At 47.5% G+C, this 23779-nt stretch overlaps 1 protein-coding gene across 2 annotated transcripts in view; it reads right to left on the bottom strand.

Annotated features, from left to right (window-relative positions):
- Positions 1-9597, bottom strand: part of LOC115085860 (oocyte zinc finger protein XlCOF6-like) — a 29759-nt gene extending 20162 nt beyond the window's left edge. For both annotated transcript variants that reach the window (XM_029592370.1, XM_029592371.1), the window contains exons 1-2: positions 9400-9597; positions 436-562 (exon numbers count right to left, since the gene is read on the bottom strand). In XM_029592370.1, coding sequence (XP_029448230.1) covers positions 436-562; positions 9400-9423 — 151 coding nt within the window. In that variant the 5' untranslated portion in view covers positions 9424-9597. The remainder of the gene's footprint in view (positions 1-435; positions 563-9399) is intronic.
- Between the last annotated feature and the right edge of the window lie 14182 nt (positions 9598-23779).

Raw genomic sequence — 23779 nt, 5'->3', positions numbered from 1 at the left:
CTAAGAAAAACATTTTTTCTTTCTATCCTGTTACACTCCTCTCCCACCTCCTCCTCTTCCTCACTATAATTAGTAAGAAATTCCAGGTCTCTTTCTTTTTCTAACCTGGCACTTTTCTCCTGTTCCTTTGTATTTCAAATTCAATCAGAACCAGGGTTGATCCTGGTGTAGTGAGCCTTCCATCCTGACTAGCAGGGAATTTCTCCCAATCTTTTAAATCTCTCCGAAAACACCAAACTCTGCTCACTGCAGCGCCAGTCCTGGACTGTGGGACAGCAAACACCAAGGCTCCTTCTGTAACCCTGGGGGGGGGGATCAATGAACGCTGCCCCTGCATAATTCCCAGCCCAAACGTCGGCCGACTCAGGGAGCAGAAGACCCAGCTTTATTCATTAATGAAATAATATTCTGTTCTCAAAACAAGTCCCTCCTTACCCAGTGAGCCGAGGGTCTGGTAATTCTCCTTCATCACCTCCTTATAAAGCTCCTTCTGCCATTCATCTAAATACTCCCACTCCTCCTGGGAGAAACAGACAGCGATGTCCTCAAAGGTTACTGGGACCTGAAACACAAACCAGAATCAAATTCAGGAGAGCTCCCGATGCAGGGGCTCAGCAGGGCAGGGGAAGGGGTTTCTTGGGTGTAAATAATTCACAGACACAAACACACACACAGGCCGATGCAGTGCCATATGCTGGCATGGCTTAACACGCGATTGGATGCGTGTCCATAACCCTCGATGCAAATCGGGGATTAGCCCGTAGCTAATAGCGCTCATGACATGTAAATTCATTGTGAGGAGACTATTGGCTATTTATCCTCGATACAAAAAAAAAAGTGTGCCCTAGAGCAGGTGTTAATGTTTGAGGAGCTGAAAAAGTGTACAGAAAAGCAGAAAAGTACTACTTTTCTGTACTTCCTCACTCTTAATATCGCATTGATATTAAGTTGGAGAAACAAAAAAAAAAAGGAGAACTGTCAAAAAGAATTGACAGTTCTGATGGAGGAGACCCATAAAAAGGTGTGCGGGTGGTCAGATTAGGAAAAGGGACGCTGGATTTTCCTAACCCGCTGACTGCCACCTCTCCTGGGCACCCTCTGCCGAGGAGGTGCTAGGGACGCACAATTTCCCCTAGCGCCTCCTTTATACCGCGAATGATCAATCATGAGCACCCGTTTTCTCACACACAGACACTGAATCGGCCCGACAGCCCTCGAAGCAGGACTACAGTACAGGAAAATTGGTCCTTACCTGCTAATTTTCGTTCCTGTAGGACCACGGATCAGGCCAGGACAGCTGGGTTTTGCCTCCCCCCTCCAGCAGGTGGCGACAGAAAAAGACTCTGCGGACTCTGTCCTATACCCCCTGAGGTGCCACCTAGTGTCTGCCAGTATTACACTCTACCCAAGCAGAAATTAGAAAAACCAGAATGGCAACCAGAAAAGCAAGTTTTGCTTACCGTAAACGGTGTTTCCGTAGATAGCAGGATGAATTAGCCATGCTGTATGGGACCTGTCCATCAGGGCCCAGGAGGCGGAACTTTCTAGCAGAAACAGAGCTTTGCTCTGTGCGGCTGCGTGTGCCTTCCCGTGCAGAAAAACAGTCTCTCCTCAGTCTGTGATGTAGCAGTTGAGTAAGAACTTGCTGACTATCCAGGGAGGAGGGCGGGTCAGCATGGCTAATTCGTCCTGCTATCTACGGAAACACCGTTTACGGTAAGCAAACTTGCTTTTTCCCGTCGATACCAGGGCTGAATTAGCCATGCTGTCATGGGAGTCCCAATCTCCCGATCACGCTGTTATAGTGTTTAGTTTGAAGTCTCTCTTTTCCCTTTTTGGTTTTTTTTTTTTTTGCGTGATCCAAAGCGTGGATAGTCAGTTGCAGCTCAGGTGGATATTGTCTGTAAAACCACTTTTCCCAGTTTAGCTTCGTCCAACGTCTGTTGGTCTAGGCAGTAATGCTACGTAAAACGTGTGTAATGAAGACCACGTCGCTGCTTTGCAGATGTCTATTGGTGGTGCTTGAGAAAGATGAGCCAGTGAGGTGGACATTGCCCTCACTTGGTGTGCATTCGGGCGACAGGTTAAGGTTAGTTTTCCTCTTGCTGTAACAAAATTGAATGCATTGGGCAATCCAGCTTGATACAGTCCATTTGGCTACTGGGATCCCAGGAGCGTTCGGGTTGAAAGAAACAAATAACTGGGACACTCTAGTCTCCGACTGCATATGACGTTTATAATACACCAACGCCCTTTTGCAGTCCAATGTATGCAACAATCTTTCCCTTTGGTTCTGATGCGGTTTGGGGAAAAACGTTGGCAACTCGACGGATTGGTTCAAATGGAATTGAGTGACTACTTTTGGTAGGAACGATGGGTGTGTTTGCAGTACTACTTTGTTATGAAAGAATTGGAGGTATGGAGAGTAGTGTACCAACGCCTGAAGTTCACTCACTCTGCGGGCTGACGGCAGAGCGATGACAAATACTTCTTTCCAGGTTAGCTAATTGATGTGGGCCTCATCCATTGGTTCAAATGGCGCTACCATTAATTGTTCTAGCACCAAATTGAGATTCCACGGAACCGGAGGCTTTGAGATGGGATGTCGAAGATGAGTGAGGCCTTTCAGAAATCTCAAAATGAACGGATGACCAGAGATGGGTTGTCCGTTGTACGGTCAGTGGTAAGCGGCGATGGCACTGAGATGTACTCATATCACACTGACCGGGCTCCTGTCCCCTCACCTCAATTACTCCTCCTCACCTCCTGCACTTCTATCACACTGACCAGGCTCCTGCCCCCTCACCTCAATCCCTCCTCCTCACCTCCTGCACTTCTATCACACTGACCAGGCTCCTGCCCCCTCACCTCAATCCCTCCTCCTCACCTCCTGCACTTCTATCACACTGACCGGGCTCCTGCCCCCTCACCTCAATCCCTCCTCCTCACCTCCTGCACTTCTATCACACTGACCGGGCTCCTGTCCCCTCACCTCAATTACTCCTCCTCACCTCCAGCACTTCTATCACACTGACCGGGCTCCTGCCTCCTCACCTCAATCACTCCAGTAATTTTTCCGGAGAGCAATCCAAGGGAGGTACCCCTTCCGATAAGCACCATGTCATATACCGCTTCCACTTGAAACTATAGTTTCTAGGGGTAGAGGGTTTTCTCGAGGCTAGGAGAATTGTTTGTGCGGATAGTGATATCCCCTGTTCCCTCCATAGGAACCGCTCAAACTCCATGCCGTCAGGTGTAGGGAGCTGTGCATGGGATGTAACAGGATTCCCTGTTCTTGCGTCAAGAGGTCGTCTCTGTCCAGTAGCAATATCGGGTCTGCTCCGGTACGGGATAAAGCTTGTCCATTGCCTTTGTAACCTTTAGTCCCAAATCAGGGGTGTCCCATTCCCTAAACAGGAGATCCGTAGCCGAAAAATGGAATGGGAAGGAAGTAGATGGGCCTCGCAGGCCCAACAAAACCGGATCCACAGATCCCAACCGCGTTTCAGCCGGCGGCGCCTCAATCCCTAATTCTGCCAAGATGGTGGGAATAAGAGGGCCCAGTTCCTCTTTGCGGAACAGATGAACTACTTCAGGGTCATCACCCTCGACTGCCTGGGACCCTCGGCTAGCACCCTGCTGGAGGTCCCCTTCCCAGACTACCCCCCCTCGGGGGCTGGGTTGGCACATCCTGCCCATCCGCATCTGCCTCCTCAGAGGACGTATCTGTAGCCTCCTGTGGAGGTATTGCCCGGACCGGGCACCCCCCCCCTGGTCCCTCGGACCGGGGCTGCTTCCGAGGTGAGAAAGAGGGACAGACAAGCACCCCCTGTCAGCCCCGTGCTTTTTATTAAGTTTCCTTTCTTTAAAGGCTTTGTTCATCAATAACACAAAGTCTGAGGTAGAAGAGGACTCCGAATCATCCGACTCCGTATCAGGAGTGTCCTCCTGTGCAGCTGGTATGGGCCGAGCAGGAGATTTAGGCCGTGGAGGCAGCTGCTGCAGCGATAATGGTGGCGGGAGATTCCCCTCCGCTGTCTGAGCCGCTGGAGAGCAAGAGGACAAAATGGCACCGTTTCCCGCGCTCAGCGGGAACGGCAGAGGAGAAGAGAGAGGCAGGGCTGCAAAGCCCAGCGAAACGGTCCGCCCCCTGTAAAACTACCCTGCCCGGGCTAACGGAGGTGCCTTCGCCGCCGGGGACGCAGGCTGAACTCAGCCCCATCCCGTGACAAACGCGCGCGACACTGGATCCGCACGCTCCACAGGCCGCCCCACGCGCATGAATCAGACCCCAGGGAAAAAGCGAATGCGAGAAAAACAAACCAAAAAATAAGAAGCACCAAACAGCCCGCTCCCGATCCGACGCCGCAGAAAGCAAGAGAGGAAACACCGCTTCAATTTAAATATCTAAATAATCAAATATTTAATTTTTTTTTTCTAACCTGTCACAGAACCCGCAGGCCCTGGCACTGAGGCGGTCCCATTGGGGGTGAGAGATCCGGGCTCCCCGGTATCACCCCAAGCTCTAGTGCACTGGTGGTAGAACAGGGCCCTGGACTCTTAGCCACAGCCGATGCGCACACCGGGAGGGACGGCCCCCACTCAGGACCTAGCCAGCTCCTGGGAGCCCGCCCGATACCCTCCGATCGAAGGACAGCTTTTGTTCCTGCTTCCTAACTTCTCCTCTTGGTTTGTTTGGGTTTTTTTGTAATTTGTATTTATTGGTATTTATCACATAAATCATAAATATGCATTGTCTCCTGGTAACAGTACAAGTGTGAAAGAACCACAGCAAGATTGGCAGCCATATGTCTTATGTAAACCTTAGACGTCAACATTCAAAGCCAATAAAAACCAATAAAACCTCCCTCTGCCCTTCCCTTCCCACCCTCTACCCCTACGTGTGTCCTATTGAAGGCTAATAACCAGTGTTGGCGTGTTCATTAGCAAGTGATGGGGTTCAAATAGTCTTCCAGAGGTTTCCAGAGCCATCCTTCTTGTGTCAGAGGCACCTTGCCCACAGGTATATCCCAATGCGAACAGTTTAATCAACAGTCTAAACCACTGGTCATGATGCAGTATCTCATCCGACACCCAGCAAGCCAGAATAGTATTTTTTTTTCCCCTGTTAGACTCACTTTTTGTATAAATTTTAAACCATATTTATCTATCCCACCCAGGGGAACTGGAGCTAATCCAAACCGCCACAATTTATTTATTTATTTATTTAGAATTTTTATATACCGGCATTCATGTTGCAAACACATCATGCCGGTTTACATATAACAGGGGTGTACAGTGAACAATATAGGATCAACTGGCAGGTCAATGGACATCAGGTGGTTACAGGTACCTATAAGTTTCTGCCAGAAGGTCTTACTCTCTACACAGGACCAGAAGTTGTGCGTGTAAGAGCCCACAGCTTGTTTGCATTTGAGACACGTGGGGGAAATCAGCTATACGAGCCATATATGCTCTGTCGGTCGCTATATAAAATTGCCTTAAAAATTTGAACTGCAGTTCCCGATATAATACATTTTCCGACCGCTCGTGTACATCCTCAAGACAAGACAAATATTCGTCTGGTCAGCGTAAATTCCGACCATTTTTTCCAGTCCATCCATCCATCTGCTGAAGATTATTTTATTTATTTAAAGCTTTTTTATACAGACTTTCGTGATACAAATCGAATCAAATCGGTTTACAGGGAACAAAGACCTTAACAATAACAATGCACATTAAACCATAACTAGAAGGAGTAAAAGTTACAATAAAACAGGGGAATACAACTGGGAGGTGGAAAAGTAGAGGGGAAGAATAAGATAACTAATTACAGCTATGTATGTGGTGGGAACTTGGGAGGCCTACGTTTAACCTGTGTCATGGCTAAGCTATAGCAATGTTAGTCTAGGATCAGTCTTGAGTTGTTTTTTTAAAGATGGAGTAATACTGGCAGACTGTGGGTGGCACCTAGGTATATAAGGCAGAGTCTGTCTCCATCTGCTGGAAGGGAGGCAAAACCCAGGAGTCCGGACTGATCCGGGAACGTACAGGGAACAACCTGTGCCCCTCCCTGGGACTGGAACTGGTGCTATCGCTGCTAGTGCCACCGGTTTGTCTGGGGTCGTTCTGATTGCCTCTCTCTCTTCTCCTGCGATCTGCAGGGGGGACTCCTAAAAGAATTCTGGAACCGTGGTAGCCAACTCCGGGGAGTGCCCTAGGCAGATCATCTCCAGGACCCACCTGTCCCTGGTGACTCGGGCCCACTCCTTGAAAAATAGTGTGAGGCGACCGCCCACTGGAGGAGGATCAGGGTGGGGGGGCCCCCCCCCCCCCGACCATCACTTAGCCCCTTTAAACCCCCCCTGGAGCTCGAGGGGGGGGGGAAGCTTTATCTCTAACCCAGCCCTGTGCCGCTCGAAAGGTCTGTCTCAGCCGGGGCCTAACTCCCTGACTACCCGGGACTCTCACTTGTATAAACCCTCTAAATTCCTTGGTCTTTTCTTTAAAGGGCCTTAAGGGACCTTTGGGCCTATCCTTGGGGAGTCTCTGTGGCTTTGAATCTATCAGGCTCTTCACTAGTGCTTCTAAATCTTCCCCAAAGAGGAGACGCCCTTTGAAGGGCAGGACGCTCCGCCTCGCCTTCAAGGATGCATCCGCCGCCCAACGTCTGAGCCACAAAAGCCTCCTGGCCACCGCCACCACCACCGATGCCATCTGTTTGAGGTTCGAATGAGATCCCACACTGTGTCTGCTAGAAAGGCCGTCCCGGACTCTATTCTGGCCATCCTATCCCCCTGGGCTTTCTCCTATCTCTTAACGTTTCCTTCCCGGAGTTTCTCTTAAGCAAGCGTCCCCTTCTACCGGTATAGCTGTCTTTTTTGTCACTGCTGTCACTGGGGTATCTGCCTTTGGGACTTTTAGTAACCTGCCTGCCTCCCCCTGCTGTAGTGGGTAGAGGGAGCTCATTAGGAATCCTGCCGGCAGGGCTGAATCCTCTACAGCAGGGTAGAGGGGGGGGGGTGGGGAAGGCTTTTGCTGGTCTCCTTATACCTCTCAGTACTGGGTCCCCCCTTGCATGTTCTTTTCCTCCCCATTTCCTTTGCCCGACTCCTGCAGACTTAAGGCTTGCATAACTTTTACTACGAGGAGGCTCAGATCTTCCCTCCTAAATAATCTCACTCCTACATCTCCCCCTTTACTCCCTCCTCTTCCTCCTCCTCAACGGGAGCTTCCTCTGGAAGCTCCAAATCCCCTGCATCATTTTCATTTCAGTGGCCTGTGCTGTACCTTGCCTTCTTCCCTCTGAGCCAGCGTTGGCGTCAGCGGTGCATCTGCTTGCAATCCGTCCCTCCCTTCTTCACCTGATCTCCGCCATCTGTTTTCTGGCGGTTCACAGCCATGACAGCGGGGTGCAAGAGAAGCCCGCGATGGAGCTCCTCCTCCTTGTCTGACATGGCGTACATTTCCGGCCCCTCTTGGCCATGCGTCTTGCCGCTGGAGGGAGAGATGCCCGTGTTCCCGCTGCTGTGGCTAAGGACGCCGAACTGCTCCCTAGGAGCGTTTGCCTCCCCTTCCTGGAATTGCCCTCTGCAGACCTCGGCTTGCTTAGGACTACTCCTGGTTGTTGTTTTTTTCTCCAACAGGTGAGGAGGGGGTACCGCCCAGAGTTTAATTACCTTGCCCTTTACTACTTTTCTCTCTTTTTTTTTTGATAGTTCCTAGCTATCCCAGTACACCTCTCGCCTAGCCAGAGACAGAGAACTACTGAGGAACCTCCCAGCTATCCCAGGATACAGAGTGTTAGTGACGTAAGCAAAAAAAAAAAAAAAAAAAAGAAATGGAAAATGTTCTCTGCTTCCACCTACTGGCAAGCAGGAGAATCCCCAGCAGGTGTGGACTGATCTGCTGGACAAAAAGGAAATAAAGTTTAAAAAAAAAGTTTTAAAATGCCCACAGATAAATCTGTACTTAAATGGCTAAGCAGTGGCTGCTGCCACTCACCTGCACAAGTACTGATTTATAGAGCTATCTGGCAGCTGCTTTCCACTGGCAGATAAATAGATAAATTGGTATTATCTGGCTAAGCGGCAGCGGCCACCACTTACACCCTAGCTGTCAGGGATGGTGCCCCCTCCCTACCCGAGATACAGGCCAATGCAGGGAGGTGCGTTCAGCCATAGGCACCTTTCTCCCACACATCAATGCACGTTTTCTGCACACAAAACTTACTGCCGATGCAGCATGGAATTTTGCAGGCAAAAAAAGGTGCGTTTCCAGATGGGAGTACTGTTTAGTAGGGATGTGCATTCAGGAGACCCGAAAACAGAATGCAATTTTTCCGAAATTTCGGAAAAATTAGTTTTTTGGGTTAGGGCGTGCTTTAAAATGTTAGTGCGCACTAACCCGAAAATCGGCGTTTCCCCCCCGAAAAAAAATCCCAAACCATGGGGGAAAAAACAAAATTTCCCGCGGCAGGCCGAAAACGAAGCCCGGACCGAAGTGTAGTATCGCTGCACATCGCTACTGTTTAGCGCCCTCGCATGGAAAGCTCATGCAAATAAGGGCATTAAGCATTAACAGCTGATGCAGAGATACCACAGCTGGTCAGCGCACCTTTTTTTTAGCCTTGGAAACTTAACCCCTGATTAAGGCTTGAGTTAAGTTTCCAGCGCTAAGAAAAAAATTTAGTAAAAAAAAGTTTTTAAAAATTAAAAAAAAAAGTCAAAAACCCTCTGGGTAGGTGCTGGCAGCCACCACCGGTTACCTGGATAATAACTGACTTATTTGTCTATCTGCAATGGGAAGCAGCCATCAGATAGCCACGCAAGTCAATACTTAAAATGGTTGTGTGGTTTGCCACCATTTTAACCATATAAGTACCTATTTCTACATCTGTCTGGTGGCTGCTTCCTGCTGCCAGGTAAGATGGTTAAATCAGTGATTACTTGGGTAAGTGGTGGCAGCCGCTGTATCCATTTACCTGGATAGCCTGTCACGGATGCTTCCACCTCTTCCCTAGTTAAAATATGCGTTTGACCTGTGCATTTTTTTTTAACTCGATGCATTAGCAGTTCATCAGCTTATTGCATCAGGAGTTAAAAAAAAAATAATAGGCATAAAAAACGTTCACTAAAAAGCAATGCACCTTTTATTAGCACCAAGATTATTGAATTGGCCTGTTAAAATGTACATTCAGCCTCTGCCAAACACACATTTTAAAGCTTATGTGCATTTTTTTTTTTAAATTCCCAATGCATTAGCATATCATTAGCTTACTGCATCGGGAGTTACAAAAAACCATGGGTGTTAAAAGCATGCACCAAAAATCAGCGCTAAGATGACTGCATCGGCCTGTTAGTGTTTAAATAGAGAAGACAGAAAGGGACCATCTCCTACCTGAGCAGAAGCTCCTGCAGGCATTTTCCTCTCTGCTTTTGCCGCTTTCAGGATTAGAAATGAAATGGGGGCTTCTTCTCAGGCTGGGGAGGAGCTGAGTGTCTGCCTCCTGCTGTGCCAGGAGGACTGGAAAGATGGAAAACTAGGATCTTCCTGTGGCTCCGCCCCTCAGCAGATGCACATGCGCACAGCAGCTCCGCCGCCTGCTGGGCACGGACTGATGACATCACCCAGATGAGCTTCGTACTGAGGGCACAGAGTGATGACAATCGCAGCGGAAGAGAGGTGGAAAGGGGAGCCGGTGGGCCATGGTGAAGGCAGCTGAAAACACTGGAAGGGAGGGAGAGAGGCAGCCAGTGTGCAGGGGAGGGAGGGAGCAGCAGCTGCAGCAGTGGGGGCTGTGCTAGAGAGGGCAAGAACGACTTAGCGTGTGACTGTGTAGGATCCCCGCCCCCCTGCTCATTTACACCAAGCTTTGAAGACTTTGCATAGTGACTCCAGTGATTTCCTTGCAGAGGAGTTGGCAGCACTGCTGATGAAAACACAGAGGGGGGTTCTAAAGCACAAGGTCTCAGATATGAAGCTGATCCTCCTAAGGAGAATAAGAGTTTTCTTCTTTATTATTAAGAAGATAAGAATGGCAAAGCTGGGCCCCTCAAGGAGATTTTCACCTCATAATTTCCTCCCCCCTTCCCAAAAGTCCTAAAAGAAAAATCCCTTCTTTACCTTGGTGTGCACGGTGTTGGCGAAACAACTCCCAGGTAGTCCAGCTTGCACAGACATCAGCAAACTGAAAATAAAGCAATTTTCTAACCTGTATGTCTGTGGTTACCTTTCCTCTCACTTTCTGTTTACTTTGAGTCATTATTTCATGTTATCTAAGCATCCTCATTCTTTTTCTGTTAAAAATAATATTCCCTCTGCACTCAGGCAGGCCAATCCACACAAGTAGTTATGCACCTCTACCAGCAGATGGAGATGGAGTTAAGCTGATGTCATGGACATATAGCCCTAACCCAACATCAGCCTGCAAGTATTCTCCGTCTCCAGTAAAAAAAAAAAAAAAGAAGAAAAATTGAGAAGAAAGTTTTAAAAGAGCACCGCTTCCACTCATGAATTGATACCGGTGGGTTCCTCCCTCAGTTGAGCAGCTTAGTCTGGTAGCCTTGTTAAGTGTGGACTTGAAAAAAAAAAAAAAAGCTAAATGGTTGAAGGAAGAGGTAAGCTCAGCAGTGAAGGCTTTCGCCCTCTTTCTCCCCCACCCCCCCCTCAAAACCAGAAACCAGGAGCAGATTGGCCTTTTGGGGCTTCAAGCATAAGTGATGTGTTGGTCACCATGGCCACATGCCTACAAAGTCGTGGCGACCAATAGCAGCCATGTGACATTTCTCAGACAGCAGGAGCCTTCCTCAAGGTCTTCCACTTAGTATTTCATTTGTATTTTCCCCACGACAGCAGTCACAGTTCCATGGGCCTGCTCATTGCACTTGTCCCGACTCCCATCGTCACCATGGCGGCGGTAAATACTCCTGCTGCCTCCATTTGTGCCTGCCCTACTTCTATTTTTGCCAGCGGGAAACAGCCAGTACACTTCTTGCCGCTGCCTCACCACCGGCTGAATGTCTGCCTCCCAGCTTCCACAGCTTTCCTCTGCAGCAGGCTCCTTTCATCCACATGCCACAGCAAAAATATAAATATATTAAAGAAAACTACTTCAGAGCTTAACAGACCACTTGTCTTCCCACACTATATGGCCACCCCCTCCCTCAAAAGCCCATTCAGGCTCTCCTCTCCTGGGCTGTGCCTGGATTTTCCCTGAACACTAATGTAAGTACAAATGTTTGTCTTACTTATTCTCAGACAGAGGGAGAAAAAAGTGTATATGAGTGAGCCTGATGGAATATATGAGGCAGTGAGGGTGTGTATGTCAGCATGTGTGAGCGATAGAGTGCAAATGCCTCAGCATATGGAGGAGGAATTGTTGCGTTAGTGCCTATTCTCGCCCTCGCTCCACCCTCTCTACCTTTATGGTGACTTCCTTCGGGTCTGACGGACAGATGCTGCCGCGGCTTCTCCCTGCCTCTGTGTCCCGGAGTCCCTGGGCTGGCTTGACGCTATGGAATAGCCTAGTGGTTAGAGCAGTGGGCTATGAACCAGGAGACCAGGGTTCGAGTCCCGCTGTCGCTCTTTGTGACCATGGGCAAGTCACTTTACCCTCCATTGCCTCAGGTACAAAAACTTAGATTGTGAGCCCTCTGGGGATAGAGAAATACCTACAGTACCTGAATGTAAACCGGTGTGATATCTCAATTGAGATTGAATGTCGGTATATAAAAATAATAAATAATAATGTTCCTGATGATGTAAGGGCGCGTGTGCGCTCCAGACTTGTACCGGCAAGGGCACGAACCTCGGGGGCATCCCCCTGTACTGACGTCATCTGCTTCCAATATAAAAGATCTTTGCTTGAAACTACAAATTGAGTTAGCAAGGAGGAATCTTTCTCTGCTGCTCTGCCTCTACAAACTTACCTAGGGGTACCTGCTCCTCGGGGGCCCCACTCTCTCTCTTCTTGATTTCAGATACAGGATGGAATCCTGTACTCGCTCCACGAGGTCCTACATTCCTGAAGACTCAGAAGACTCCTATTGCCTGGAAGCGATCGCAGACGTGAACACTGTGAGTTCTATTCAGATAGGAACCGGTACTCGCTCCACGAGGGCCTACGTTCCTAATCCTAAAGACTCCTTTCTGTCTAAGACGTTATCGCAGGTACGGAGATTGTGCGTTATTGCAGATTGCAGATAGGAACCGGTACTCGCTCCACGAGGGCCCATGTTCCTAGACCCTTCACAAACTCCCTTCTTTCTCAGAAGATATCGCATACCTATATTTATTTATTTATTTTTTGGTTTTTATATACCGGAAGTTCCTGTATACAATACATATCACTCCGGTTCACATTTAACAGAAATAACTATCGCCGGGAGGCGGTTTACATGGAACCTTATATTATATCTTATATTATATTATATTATATCTTATATTATATCTTATATTATATATATTATTATATATAATATAATAACCTTATATTATATATATATATATATATTATATTATAATATATATATATATATATTATAATATATAATATATATATATATTATATTATATATAATATAATAACCTTATATTATATCTTATATTATATCTTATGGATTGCTATTACAGATTGCAGATGGGAACCGGTGCTCGCTCCACGAGGGCCTATGTTCCTCAACTCTCCTCAACTCTCTTCTATTCCAGAAGCCATCTCATACACAGTTATTGTGAGTTACTATCTCAGACTGTTTACAGGAACAAGTACTCGCCTGCGGCTCCTATTCCTGAATACTGAAGACTCTCTGTTGCATAAGAGGACCTTACAGACATCTACCATTGTAAGTGTATCATCCACTACTGGTTATGTATCCAGCATACCCTGTCTACTCACTACCTATAGTCTCTCTCTACAGCTCAGCAACTCAGAGATCGCTATTCCAGTACCTGAAGGACTTCAGCCCTGCAGAGTACATCAGCTCACTACTGCCACCTCTGGTGGTTCTACTTTCAGTCTAATAAAGAACTATCTGTGTTTGTCTCAATACTCCAGCCTAGCCAGTGGTTCCTCTCAGGATCTCCTCTTGGGGGCGCTGTCATCTGCCATCAGCCCAGGGATTCACCATTTCTACTAAGTGTTCATTCCTTACACTAATAGAGCGGTATTATATCATCTACCACTCTGTGGGAGCCAACCCACATTAGTTCACTATTCTGCCTACGGAGTATCATCACTGTTACTCCATCTTCAAGGGAACAGATCCATAACAGATTGCTACTTCAGTATAGAGATTATATTAAGTGCTAACTCCCTAGCGGATCTGTCTCAGATTGCTCAACTCCAAAGCAGAATTATAACAGAGTGCTAGCTCTTTCATTCTACAGGAACCAGCGCATACCAGGTTGCCATGTCTGCCCTCCTGGCGGGGTTAGCCATATCAGACTGCCAACTCCTCCACTCAGAGGAGCTGGTCGATACAGACTGCTAACGCCACCCTCCTGGCAGGTTGAGCCACAACAGTTTGCTAACTCCTCCTCCCAGAGGAGCTGGAACCTAATAGATTGCTAACTCCGCCCTCCTGGCGGGGTGAGCAATAACAGGAATGTAGAGTACTAGCCTGGGGAACCATAAAAGCAGCAGACTGTGGAGTGCACACTCAATGGGAATATGATGGGGTGGAGTGCAGCGGAGAAGTCTAAGCTACAGGCACAGAAAGGAAGGGGGTGAGTCAGGAGGAAGTGCATGTGCAGTGCTGGTGAGGTGACTGGGCTGAGCTCTGAGAGGAGCAGCTGGCTGTGGAACCTGTGGGTTTCCTGGAGAGTGGGGGTGCTGAGAAGGGTTGCACATGGGAAAGGGAGGGGCTGCTGCAGGCTGGGGAAGGGCTGGCAGCAAGCAAGAACTTTACATACAGGCCGATACAGTACAGTCGCTCCAGTGGAGCGCACTGTTAACCTGCATTTGGACGCGCGTTTTCGACACGCTAGCTTTACCCCTTATTCAGTAAGGGGTAATAGCGTGTCGAAAACGCGCGGCCAACTCCCCCCCGAAACTAATAGCGCCCACAACATACAAATGCATGTTGATGGTCCTATTAGTTATTCCCGCGCGATACAGAAAGTAAAATGTGCAGCCAAGCCGCACATTTTACTTTCAGAAATTAACGTCTACCCAAAGGCGATATTAAGTCGGAGGTCCCAAAAGTAAAAAATCATAAAAAAAACAAAACCAAAACATTTAAAATCAGCCCGCAGCTCGCAGTTTGAAAACCGGATGTTCAATTTTGCCAGTGTCCGGTTTCCGAACCCGTGGCTGTCAGCGGGTTTGAGAACAGATGCCGGCAAAATTGAGCATCGGCTGTCAAACTCGCTGACAGCCACTGCTCCTGTCAAAAAAGAGGCGCTAAGGACGCACTAGTGCCTCTTTTTACCACGGGCCCTCATTTGAATACTAAATCGCACGCACAGGAGAGTGGCTTGTGCGCGCGCCTGGAGAGCGGGCGCTCACCCGCTCTTCCGCGACTTTTACTGTATCGGCCTGATAGTGATGAGGCAGTGCTGGGTGGAGGGCATTCACTGTGTGAGTACATAAGGAGCAGTACTACAACAGCAGAGAGTGTGTATGCTTGAGAGAGAGACTCTGTGAGTGAGTGTGTATGTGTCTCTCTGACACAAAGACGCACACTCTTTCTTGCTTTCACTGTGTGGGGGTGTCTTTGTGTCTGAAAGCAAGAGAGTGTGTGTCTTTGTGAGAGTCACTCACACACTGACAGTATATGTGTGTCACTGTGAATATGCCAATAAAGTTTATTCAATCAGAAAATATGTCTGAGTAACTGAGTGTAAGTGTGTATGTGTAAGTGTGTTAAGTGTGTATGTGTGTGTGTGTGTCTGACATTGGTTGGTAGTGTGGTTCATTACTTGGCAACTGGTTCAAGAGCTGATTCGTTAACAAGAGACTTTAATGTAGTGGGCGGAGACTGGAGACTTCATCCTGAAGAGGACAACCTGAAACTTCTACCAGCAGGACTTCATGTACCAGAATCCCCCGCTTCATAACGGGTCTACTTACAGCCTGCAATACAGCTATAGTAGGACAGTGAGAAACTCTCTGTCAGCACGTTATGTCTGATAAGTTTTCACAGCTTGCCTGCCAAGTCTGTAACCTAGATTAGAACAATGAATGTATTAGGGCAGTATTACTACAGACTCGCAAATTCCTTTCCAGAACTGCAAGTCCCTGCAGCCTCTCCTGCAGAACACGGGAGAAGTTTCAGGAAAGTTCCAGGTTATCTAAGGAGGGAGCGGTCAGTCAGCCCCTCAGCCGGGATATGCTTGCTCAGCAGTGTGTAGAACGCATGTGTGAAAGATAAGAAATGTGGAATGTATAAGAAGCTACTCCCTGCTAGGGAGGGGGATGCAGTCTTACTGAGCGATTCAGCTGCATCTGTCATTTTTGCTGGCAAAAAGAATAAAAACTTTTCCTATCTCGGACCAAGTGCCTGAAGTCTTCTGTTTGTACCTGCTGTTTGTACCCTATTACATTGGGGAGCCAGCCAGGAGGTTTTTTGGAATTTGGGGTATTTCCCACTTTCCCTTTTGTATTTTTTAATCGACCCGGTGGGACAGCCAATGGCTTGCACCTGGACGTTCAGTGAGTGCACACCGCTGATTTCAGTGACCGAGCTTCCAGGTGCTGCCGTGGGCACATCAGATCGAGGCCGAGGGGATTGGTGGTCCGAGAGAAGGAACTGTCCTGTCCAGAGTGAAGACTCCAGAACCAGGTGAGTATGCATACTCAGGGATACACAGCCGGACTCCATTGAGTCTGATGGGAGGTCTGATCACCCTCCAAGAACAGAACAGACGCTTAGTAGGAACTACGTTCCGAAACACGCCTGCCAGATACTGTAATAGGCTACAAAGAGCAGGCACAAACAGAAGACTCCAGGCACTTGGTCCGAAAAAGGAAAAGTTTTTATTCTTTTTCTTTTTGCCAGCAAAAATAACAGATGCAGCTGAATCGCTCAGTAAGACTGCACCCCCCTCCCTAGCAGGGAGTAGCTTCTTATACATTTCACATTTCTTATCTTTCACACATGCGTTCTACACACTGCTGAGCAAGCATATCCCGGCTGAGGGGCTACTGACCTCCCCTTCTTAGATAACCTGGAACTTTCCTGAAACTTCTCCCATGTTCTGCAGGAGAGGCTGCCGGGACTTGCAGTTCTGAAAAGGAATTTGCGAGTCTGTAGTAATACTGCCCTACTCATATAATACATTCATTATTCTAATCTAGGTTACAGACTTGGCAGGCAAGCTGTGAAAACTTATCAGACATAACGGATATAGGGGGATGTTACTGCCCCATACTACATTGCAGAAGTCCATGATTTGAGCCCAATAATCCTTAAGCTTAGTACATGACCAGAAACTATGCATATAGTCGCCAATGCTGTCCCCACACTTCAAGCATTTTGGAGAGTCACTAATTCCAAACTTATATGCTTGCTCAGTAGTGACATATATTTGCCATATAAATTTAAATTGCTGTTCTCTTAAGTTAGCATTCTCCGTGAGGATGCTGATGTTTCCCAAGTACGCTTTAATAATCTCTGGCAAGATCTGCAGATCCTCAACTCCCTGCCATCTGTCACTGATCTCCGCAAATGCATTGGTGACTAGCAGCTGTTTCACTACCTTTGAGAATAAAGTGCAAGACATTTTTATCTTTAAATGAAAGCCCAGTAGGCTGCCCAGCTGAGACCTGATATTGGGAGAAAGCCTATGTAGTCCAGAAGTTAAAACTGAGGATCCTGATGTTTCCCAAGAACGCTACCTGAATAGTCTTTGATCCAGAGGAAGTGACATCATCGGACAGAATGGTTTCCTTGATCTGGAGCTCTTGACCTATAGTTTAATCCACCTTTTATCCTAGCTATCCCCCAGTGACGTCTCAATTTCTTCCTTATTCTCAAAAGAGTATAAAGCTAGGATGTCAGCTAAACGGAAAACAATGGATTTAAAGCAGCTCCAGGCAGGCGTTAATACTGATCGCTAAATGTGCATCCAAGATGCACATTTTTTTTTTGCATCAGAGTGAATGCCTAATAGCCTCATGCACATGCATTTGCATGTGATGAGCGCTATTAGATTCACTCGGTGTTGGACTAGCATTGAATAGGTGCTAATCCCCCCCTATTCATCGGTCCCTATGAAGGGGTTCAATTTCGTGACCCCCCTGAAGTACGAACGAACAACTGAACATCCTCCGACTAATCATGCCAGCAGTGAAACGCACAGCCATCTTGAACGTACTAATATTTGCAACGCAAATGATACGTAATGCGTAGTGACGCAGTGGCGCACTAACTTTTAGCGTAACGTAACGTAACTCCATTTTGGAATAATACTTTGTATTGTATTAATACGAATGCCGATGTGAAATGTCTAACACGTCAATTAAATGACGAAACAATAGTCTGATCATAAGCTACACCTACTAGAGGACCACGCTAGCTAATGCTTGTTCAGCAATTTGTGAAATGTTTGTTCAGCAAAAACCAGAACGCATGTGTGAAAGATAAGAGTTGTAAAGTGCATAAAAGTTTGCTCCGAAGGGGGCGTGGCATGCAGTTGTACTGAGCCTTTGTCTTAGCTGCATCTTGCTGGCAATAAAAGTCTATCTTTACGGATCAGTTGTCTGGACCTCCTTACTGACTAAAAAGAGACGGTTACATTTGGCGAGCCAGCCAGGAGGTACCGGGGACGCTATTTTAGCCCCCCAGTGGGTCCAGTAGTTTGGTGGCGGAGCGATCCCCCAGACGTACCTGGTGAGTGGCCACCGCTGAGTTCAGCGATCAGGTTTCTGAGGGGACCGTTCCACAGAAATTCTTCTGAGACCTCTGGGCTGGTGATCTGGGAAGAAGGCTTTCATGACGATCGGAAGAACCCTGCAGGCGAGTATTATGGGAATGATGGGAAAAGTGAAGAATAGCTAAAAGAGTAGCAAATAACCGGTCCATCCCAGGCGGACCGAGGGGGCTTTGATCACACCCCAAGCGGTGGTTTGGTAGGAATTGCATTCCGAAAGCCACGCGCATAAAAAGAGGAAAAAGAAGTAACGCATACGATAGTGGGAATAGGTTTCTTGTTGTGTGAAAGAGAGTGAATGGCCTCGCAGTTCTAGGCCGGGCTGACCGCGTCCTAGTCGGGGCGATTGTGACCCTTTTGTGTCTGACGGATACGGACCCCTTACCTATCCGTCTTCCCTTCCCTCCTTTGTCTGTGAATTCTATCCTAATGGGAGGGGGCTATTCAACTCCACTAAAAGTTATGACGGAACACTATAGTGAAGTGTTCGATAAACGTAAATGTACGAAGCCCGGAATGATTCAGCGATGCACCCATAGGTGGCCCGGTTTGTGTGTAAATTGGCCTCCGGAAGGAACTTTCAATTTCCAAACGGCCACAAGGGTCCTGAAAATAGTTGAGAAAGAAGAGAATCCGGGTTGCCCTGAGGATAAGCCATACATAACTGCTTGGATTGCAGTTATTGAGAATCCTCCGAAGTGGGCAAAGAAGTTAGTGGAGGGAGCCGCCCTCGTAATGGTGGCGCAAGTGAACAAAATGGGAGACCGGAAGTCCTCAAACCGGAAAAGAAAGGGAAGGGTGGCCATCTTGGGAATAAAGGACCATGCGTCATCTGCGGCGGCCATGTTTGTAGTGCAAGGGAATTCACGGACTCAAGAAAAAAAAGTTAAACCCCTGCCGCCTGCAGTACTGCCTGACGCAGAAGATCTTCTGCCGCCACCCTATGCCCCTAGCTACCCTCAATCGTATAATGCGCCACCAGATCCCCCAGCTCCCGCCGATGCCCAAGTTGATCATGAAATAATGCCGGTTCCCGAAGTACGGCTTGAAGCGGAAGCGGCGGCGGCAAAAGTTGAAGACGGCGGCGAGTCGTCCGTGTCAGGCGGCACTCGCAGTAAAACCCAAGCCGCAAGTTTGCAACTACCAATTAGAGAAACAACCACCGTAGTTCCCGTGGTCCCTACTGAAGAAAACGAGTATAATACTACGCAAACTATAAAGTTGTTTACTTACATACCTTTCACTTCCAGTGATCTTTTTAACTGGAAACAGCTTGGCCCCTCTTACGCTGATAATCCAGATCAGATGCTAGATTTTTTACGAGGAATTTTTGCAGCCCATAACCCCAACTGGGCTGACATTCGGCATCTCGCCTCCATCCTTTTCACCACTGAAGAACGCCGACAAATACAATTAAACATGGAAGAAGCAGCTCGGCTGGGAGCCGGGTCAGACGGTAATCCAGATGAAGTAGTGAGAGAGCATGCCCCTGTCGCCGATCCCAACTGGGATTTCCAGACGGCTGCAGGGCGAGCCCGCATTGCTGCATATCAAGTCGCCTTTCTCGGAGCTTTAAAGAAAGGAAAGCAGAAAGTCATGAATATGGGGAAGATCCACGACGTGGTGCAAGGGAGAGACGAGACTCCCAGAATCTTTTTGGAAAGATTGATGGATGCATATCGGCAATACAGTCCATTCGACCCAGAGGACCCCAAGAGTCAGTCCGTCATAGTGATGAGCTTTGTCGGACAATCCTGTCCCGATATCCGCCGGAAGTTACAGAAATCAGAAGGATTTGAGGGAATGACTATTAGCCAGTTAAAAGCCATGGCTGACAGAGTTTATGTAAACCGAGAGCCGGACGGAGACAAGAAGGAAAAGAAAGAAAGTAGAAAGTTAAGAGAAAGTGTTAGTCTGTTAGCCGCAGCGCTGGAAGAAACGAATTTCGGAAACTCGGCCAGGCACTATCAGGGATATCCTGGGCCGAGAGGAAGGGGCAGGTCACCCTCGAGGGGACCGCCCAGAGGATGAGCAAGTAGAGGAGGATCGTTTAGGGGTGGAAGGATGCCGTTGGGAGCCAATCAATGTGCATTCTGTAGACAAGAAGGACACTGGAAGTCTGAGTGCCCAGAGTCCCTGCAAATGAAGCAGGAAGGATATACTCCGTCCAAACCAAAGGAAGCTGAATGGCAGATGGCTGTAGGAGAAACCTCTGGCGAAGACAGTAGTGAAGCATGACTAGAGAAGGGAATTCTTCCATTCGATCCCTTAGTAGAAATCAAAGTAGGGACTGAGACATTTAAGGGATTGTTAGATACCGGGGCACAAAGATCAGTCATGACTACCGCTATTACCACGCCCACTTCGAAAAACATTTCTATTGTAGGGGCCTCTGGAAAGCCACTTATCGCTCCCTTTCTCCAGAAACGACAGGTTCGAGTGGGAGGACAATTAGTATCCCATCAGTTTCTCTACGTCCCGGGATGCCCAGTTCCCCTCATAGGGAGAGACCTTCTTTGTAAATTAAGAGCCAACTTACAATTCGAATCGACAGGAGAAATAAGAGCATCCTTCGCTGATAACCCAGTCTCTCTCATCTGTCCACTCCAAGAAGAATGGAGATTACATCTCCCCATAGTTGAACATATCACTACGCACCGATATGGAGAAAACACCGTCCTCAACGAAAAGCGCAGACAGCTAATGGACAGTATACCTAAAGTATGGGCAGAACAGAACCCAGGAGGAATAGCCATCAACGCTACCCCTATTTGGATCGAGATGAAACAGAATGCACAGGTGATAAATCAATCTCAATACCCCATTCCGTATATGGCCAGACAAGGAATTCAGATACACCTGCAAAGATTGTATGATTTGGGCATTCTCCGGCGAATCCGATCTGCTTGGAACACCCCTTTGTTGCCAGTAAAGAAGCCTGGATCAAATGACTATCGACCAGTACAAGACTTAAGAAAAGTGAATAGTCAAGTAGCAGATCTAGTAGCCCTCGTCCCAAATCCGTACTCAATCCTGGCTCAAGTCTCTCCTGCATCAAAGTGGTACAGTGTCATTGATCTCAAAGATGCCTTCTTCTCCGTCCCGGTGGCGGAGGAATGTCAAAAGATTTTTGCTTTCACATGGGAAGATGCAGATACTGGAGTAAAGCAGCAGTACACATGGACTCGGTTGCCTCAAGGGTTTAGGCACTCACCTACGCTGTTCGGTGAGCAACTGGCAAAAGACTTAAAGATGTATCAAGTAAAGTATGGGCCAGTCATACAATACGTGAATGACCTTCTGTTGTTTCGAGAGACGTACCTCGAATGTGCGGTATCCACTCTTCAGCTGCTAAAGACGTTGTACTCAAAAGGGTATCGTGCAAGTAAAAAGAAAGCGCAAATCTGTGAATTGGAAGTAGAGTATTTAGGCTTCCAAATACGTGGAGGAACCCGATGTCTGGGAGTTTCTCGCACCAGTTCTATAAGAGATCAACCTGTACCCACTTGCAAGAAAGAGCTCCGAGCGTTCCTTGGAGCTGCAGGATACTGTAGGCTGTGGATTGCTAACTATGCAGTTATTGCCCAACCCCTGTACGACAAGCTGCGGGGTAAAGAGGCAGAATCTCAACCCTTCCAATGGGAAGGAAACGAACTGGCAAGTTTACGTCAACTAAAAGAAGCCTTAATTGAACCACCTGCCTTAGGATTGCCAGATGTGATGAAACCATTCCATCTATTCGTCGACGAGAAAAAAGGCATGGCCATAGGGGTATTGACTCAAACCTTAGGCTCATGGGAACGACCTGTTGCATATCTGTCAAAAGGAATGGACAATGTGTCAAAAGGATGGCCGGGATGCCTCCGAAGCATTGCTGCTGCATGTCTACTGATACCCGAAGCTGTTAAGCTAACATTTGGACAGATTTTACAAGTAACAACTCCTCATACTATCCAAGGACTGCTAGAGACCCATGGACCAAAATGGATGACAAATTCACGTCTTGTAAAGTACCAAGCTTTATTATGTGAAACTCCAGAAATTCAAATACAGGACAGTAAAAATCTGAATCCTGCAACTTTACTCCCAACCCCCACTTCAGTTACTCATAAATGTGGGGAAATTATGGCAACAGTACATTCCAGCCGACCCGACTTACGCGACCAACCCTGGCAAGGAGCATGGACTTTATTCACTGATGGAAGCAGCCAGATCATAAATGGAATCAGAGTCGCTGGGTATGCTGTAGTCTCCGAGGATGACATTGTTGAAGCCGAACCCCTACCCCCAGGGACATCAGCGCAAAAAGCTGAACTAATTGCGCTCACAAGGGCTCTGCAGTTGGCAGAAGGGAAAACTGTCAATATTTATACGGATTCAAAGTACGCTTTCCTTACGATCCAAGTGCATGGAGCTTTATATAAGGAACGAGGATTCCTAACTGCGGAAGGGAAACAAATAGCTAATGCATCAGAGATACATCAATTGCTAGACTCCATATGGGCACCAAGAAAGGTAGCTGTTATGCATTGTAAAGCCCATACAGGGAAAACTGATCCCATTGCCAAAGGAAACCAATGGGCAGATAAGACAGCGAAAGAAGCAGCACGTGTGCAATCACCACATACTTCAACTCCCACTTGCCCACTTCTACAGTTCACGAATGAAACCCCCATTTATTCAGCGGAAGAAAATGATTGGGCACAAACTGAACAATTTCATCAGCAGGATGGGTGGTGGATTGTACAAGAAGATAGGGTGTGGATACCCGACGCACTGGCATGGACTGTTGTCAGAGAAGCCCATAATAAAACCCATCTCGGTCGAGATGCATTAGCAACACTGTTGGCAAAAACTTACTACATTAATAGACTCTTTCAGCTAACTAAATATGCTGTCAATCAATGTGTTACCTGTGCAAGAAATAATCCCAGAAATGGACCTGGTCCAGCTCCTGGACATATACTACGAGGAACAACTCCGTTTCAAGTTTGTCAAATCGACTTCACCCATATGACTGCTTCAAAAAGATACAAAGCAATGCTGGTAGCTATCTGTACTTATACCGGATGGATCGAAGCCATACCCACGCGAACTGAGACTGCCAAGGAAGTAGTAACATTGCTTCTCCATAAAATTTTACCACGATACGGATTACCCCGGCAGATAAATTCAGATAATGGACCAGCTTTCACCAGTGAAGTCACGCGACGCCTGAGTCAAATTCTGGGCATCCGATGGCATCTGCACTGCGCCTGGAGACCTCAAAGTAGCGGAGCAGTTGAACGAGCTAACAGGACACTAAAAAATCAGCTCGCTAAATTGTGTCAGGAAACAAAGACTAAATGGCCAGACATCCTGCCATTAGCTCTACTAAATGTCCGATGCACTCCACGGAAGTCGGGTTTAACACCTTATGAAATGATGTACGCAAGGCCTCCACCTCTTCCATCTTTTCCTGAATCGCTGCAAATACAAGGGGAAATGTCTCTCAGTAACCAACTTAAAGGACTATATAACACAGTTATTGCGATTCAAAATTACACCTGCGACACTGAACCATTAGTCCTGCTAACCCCGATTCATCCATACCAGATCGGGAATTCGGTGTGGATAAAAGACTGGGATGAGTCTGATTTCCTCCAGCCCCGATGGAAAGGGCCGTACACTGTATTACTAACTACTAACTTATAAGTCTAATAAACTCTAACCTCTAAGCATTACCATAATGGAGCCACCGTATTGTTGGGGTAAGTCGGGCTACAAAGGGGGGTGACACCAATAGGGTCCACCCGTCTCAAACCCGTGAAGCAACCAACGACCTAACAACATATTAGGGCTCACATTCAATGTCACTGGTATTAATTCTTATTTGTCGTTTCAGTTACTCTTCAGATATAAAGTGATA

This window comes from Rhinatrema bivittatum, chromosome 2 (genome assembly GCF_901001135.1).
Source record: "Rhinatrema bivittatum chromosome 2, aRhiBiv1.1, whole genome shotgun sequence".
NCBI lineage: Eukaryota > Metazoa > Chordata > Amphibia > Gymnophiona > Rhinatrematidae > Rhinatrema > Rhinatrema bivittatum.
Note: the sequence above shows the minus strand (reverse complement) of the source record. Positions and strands in the feature narration are given on the sequence as shown.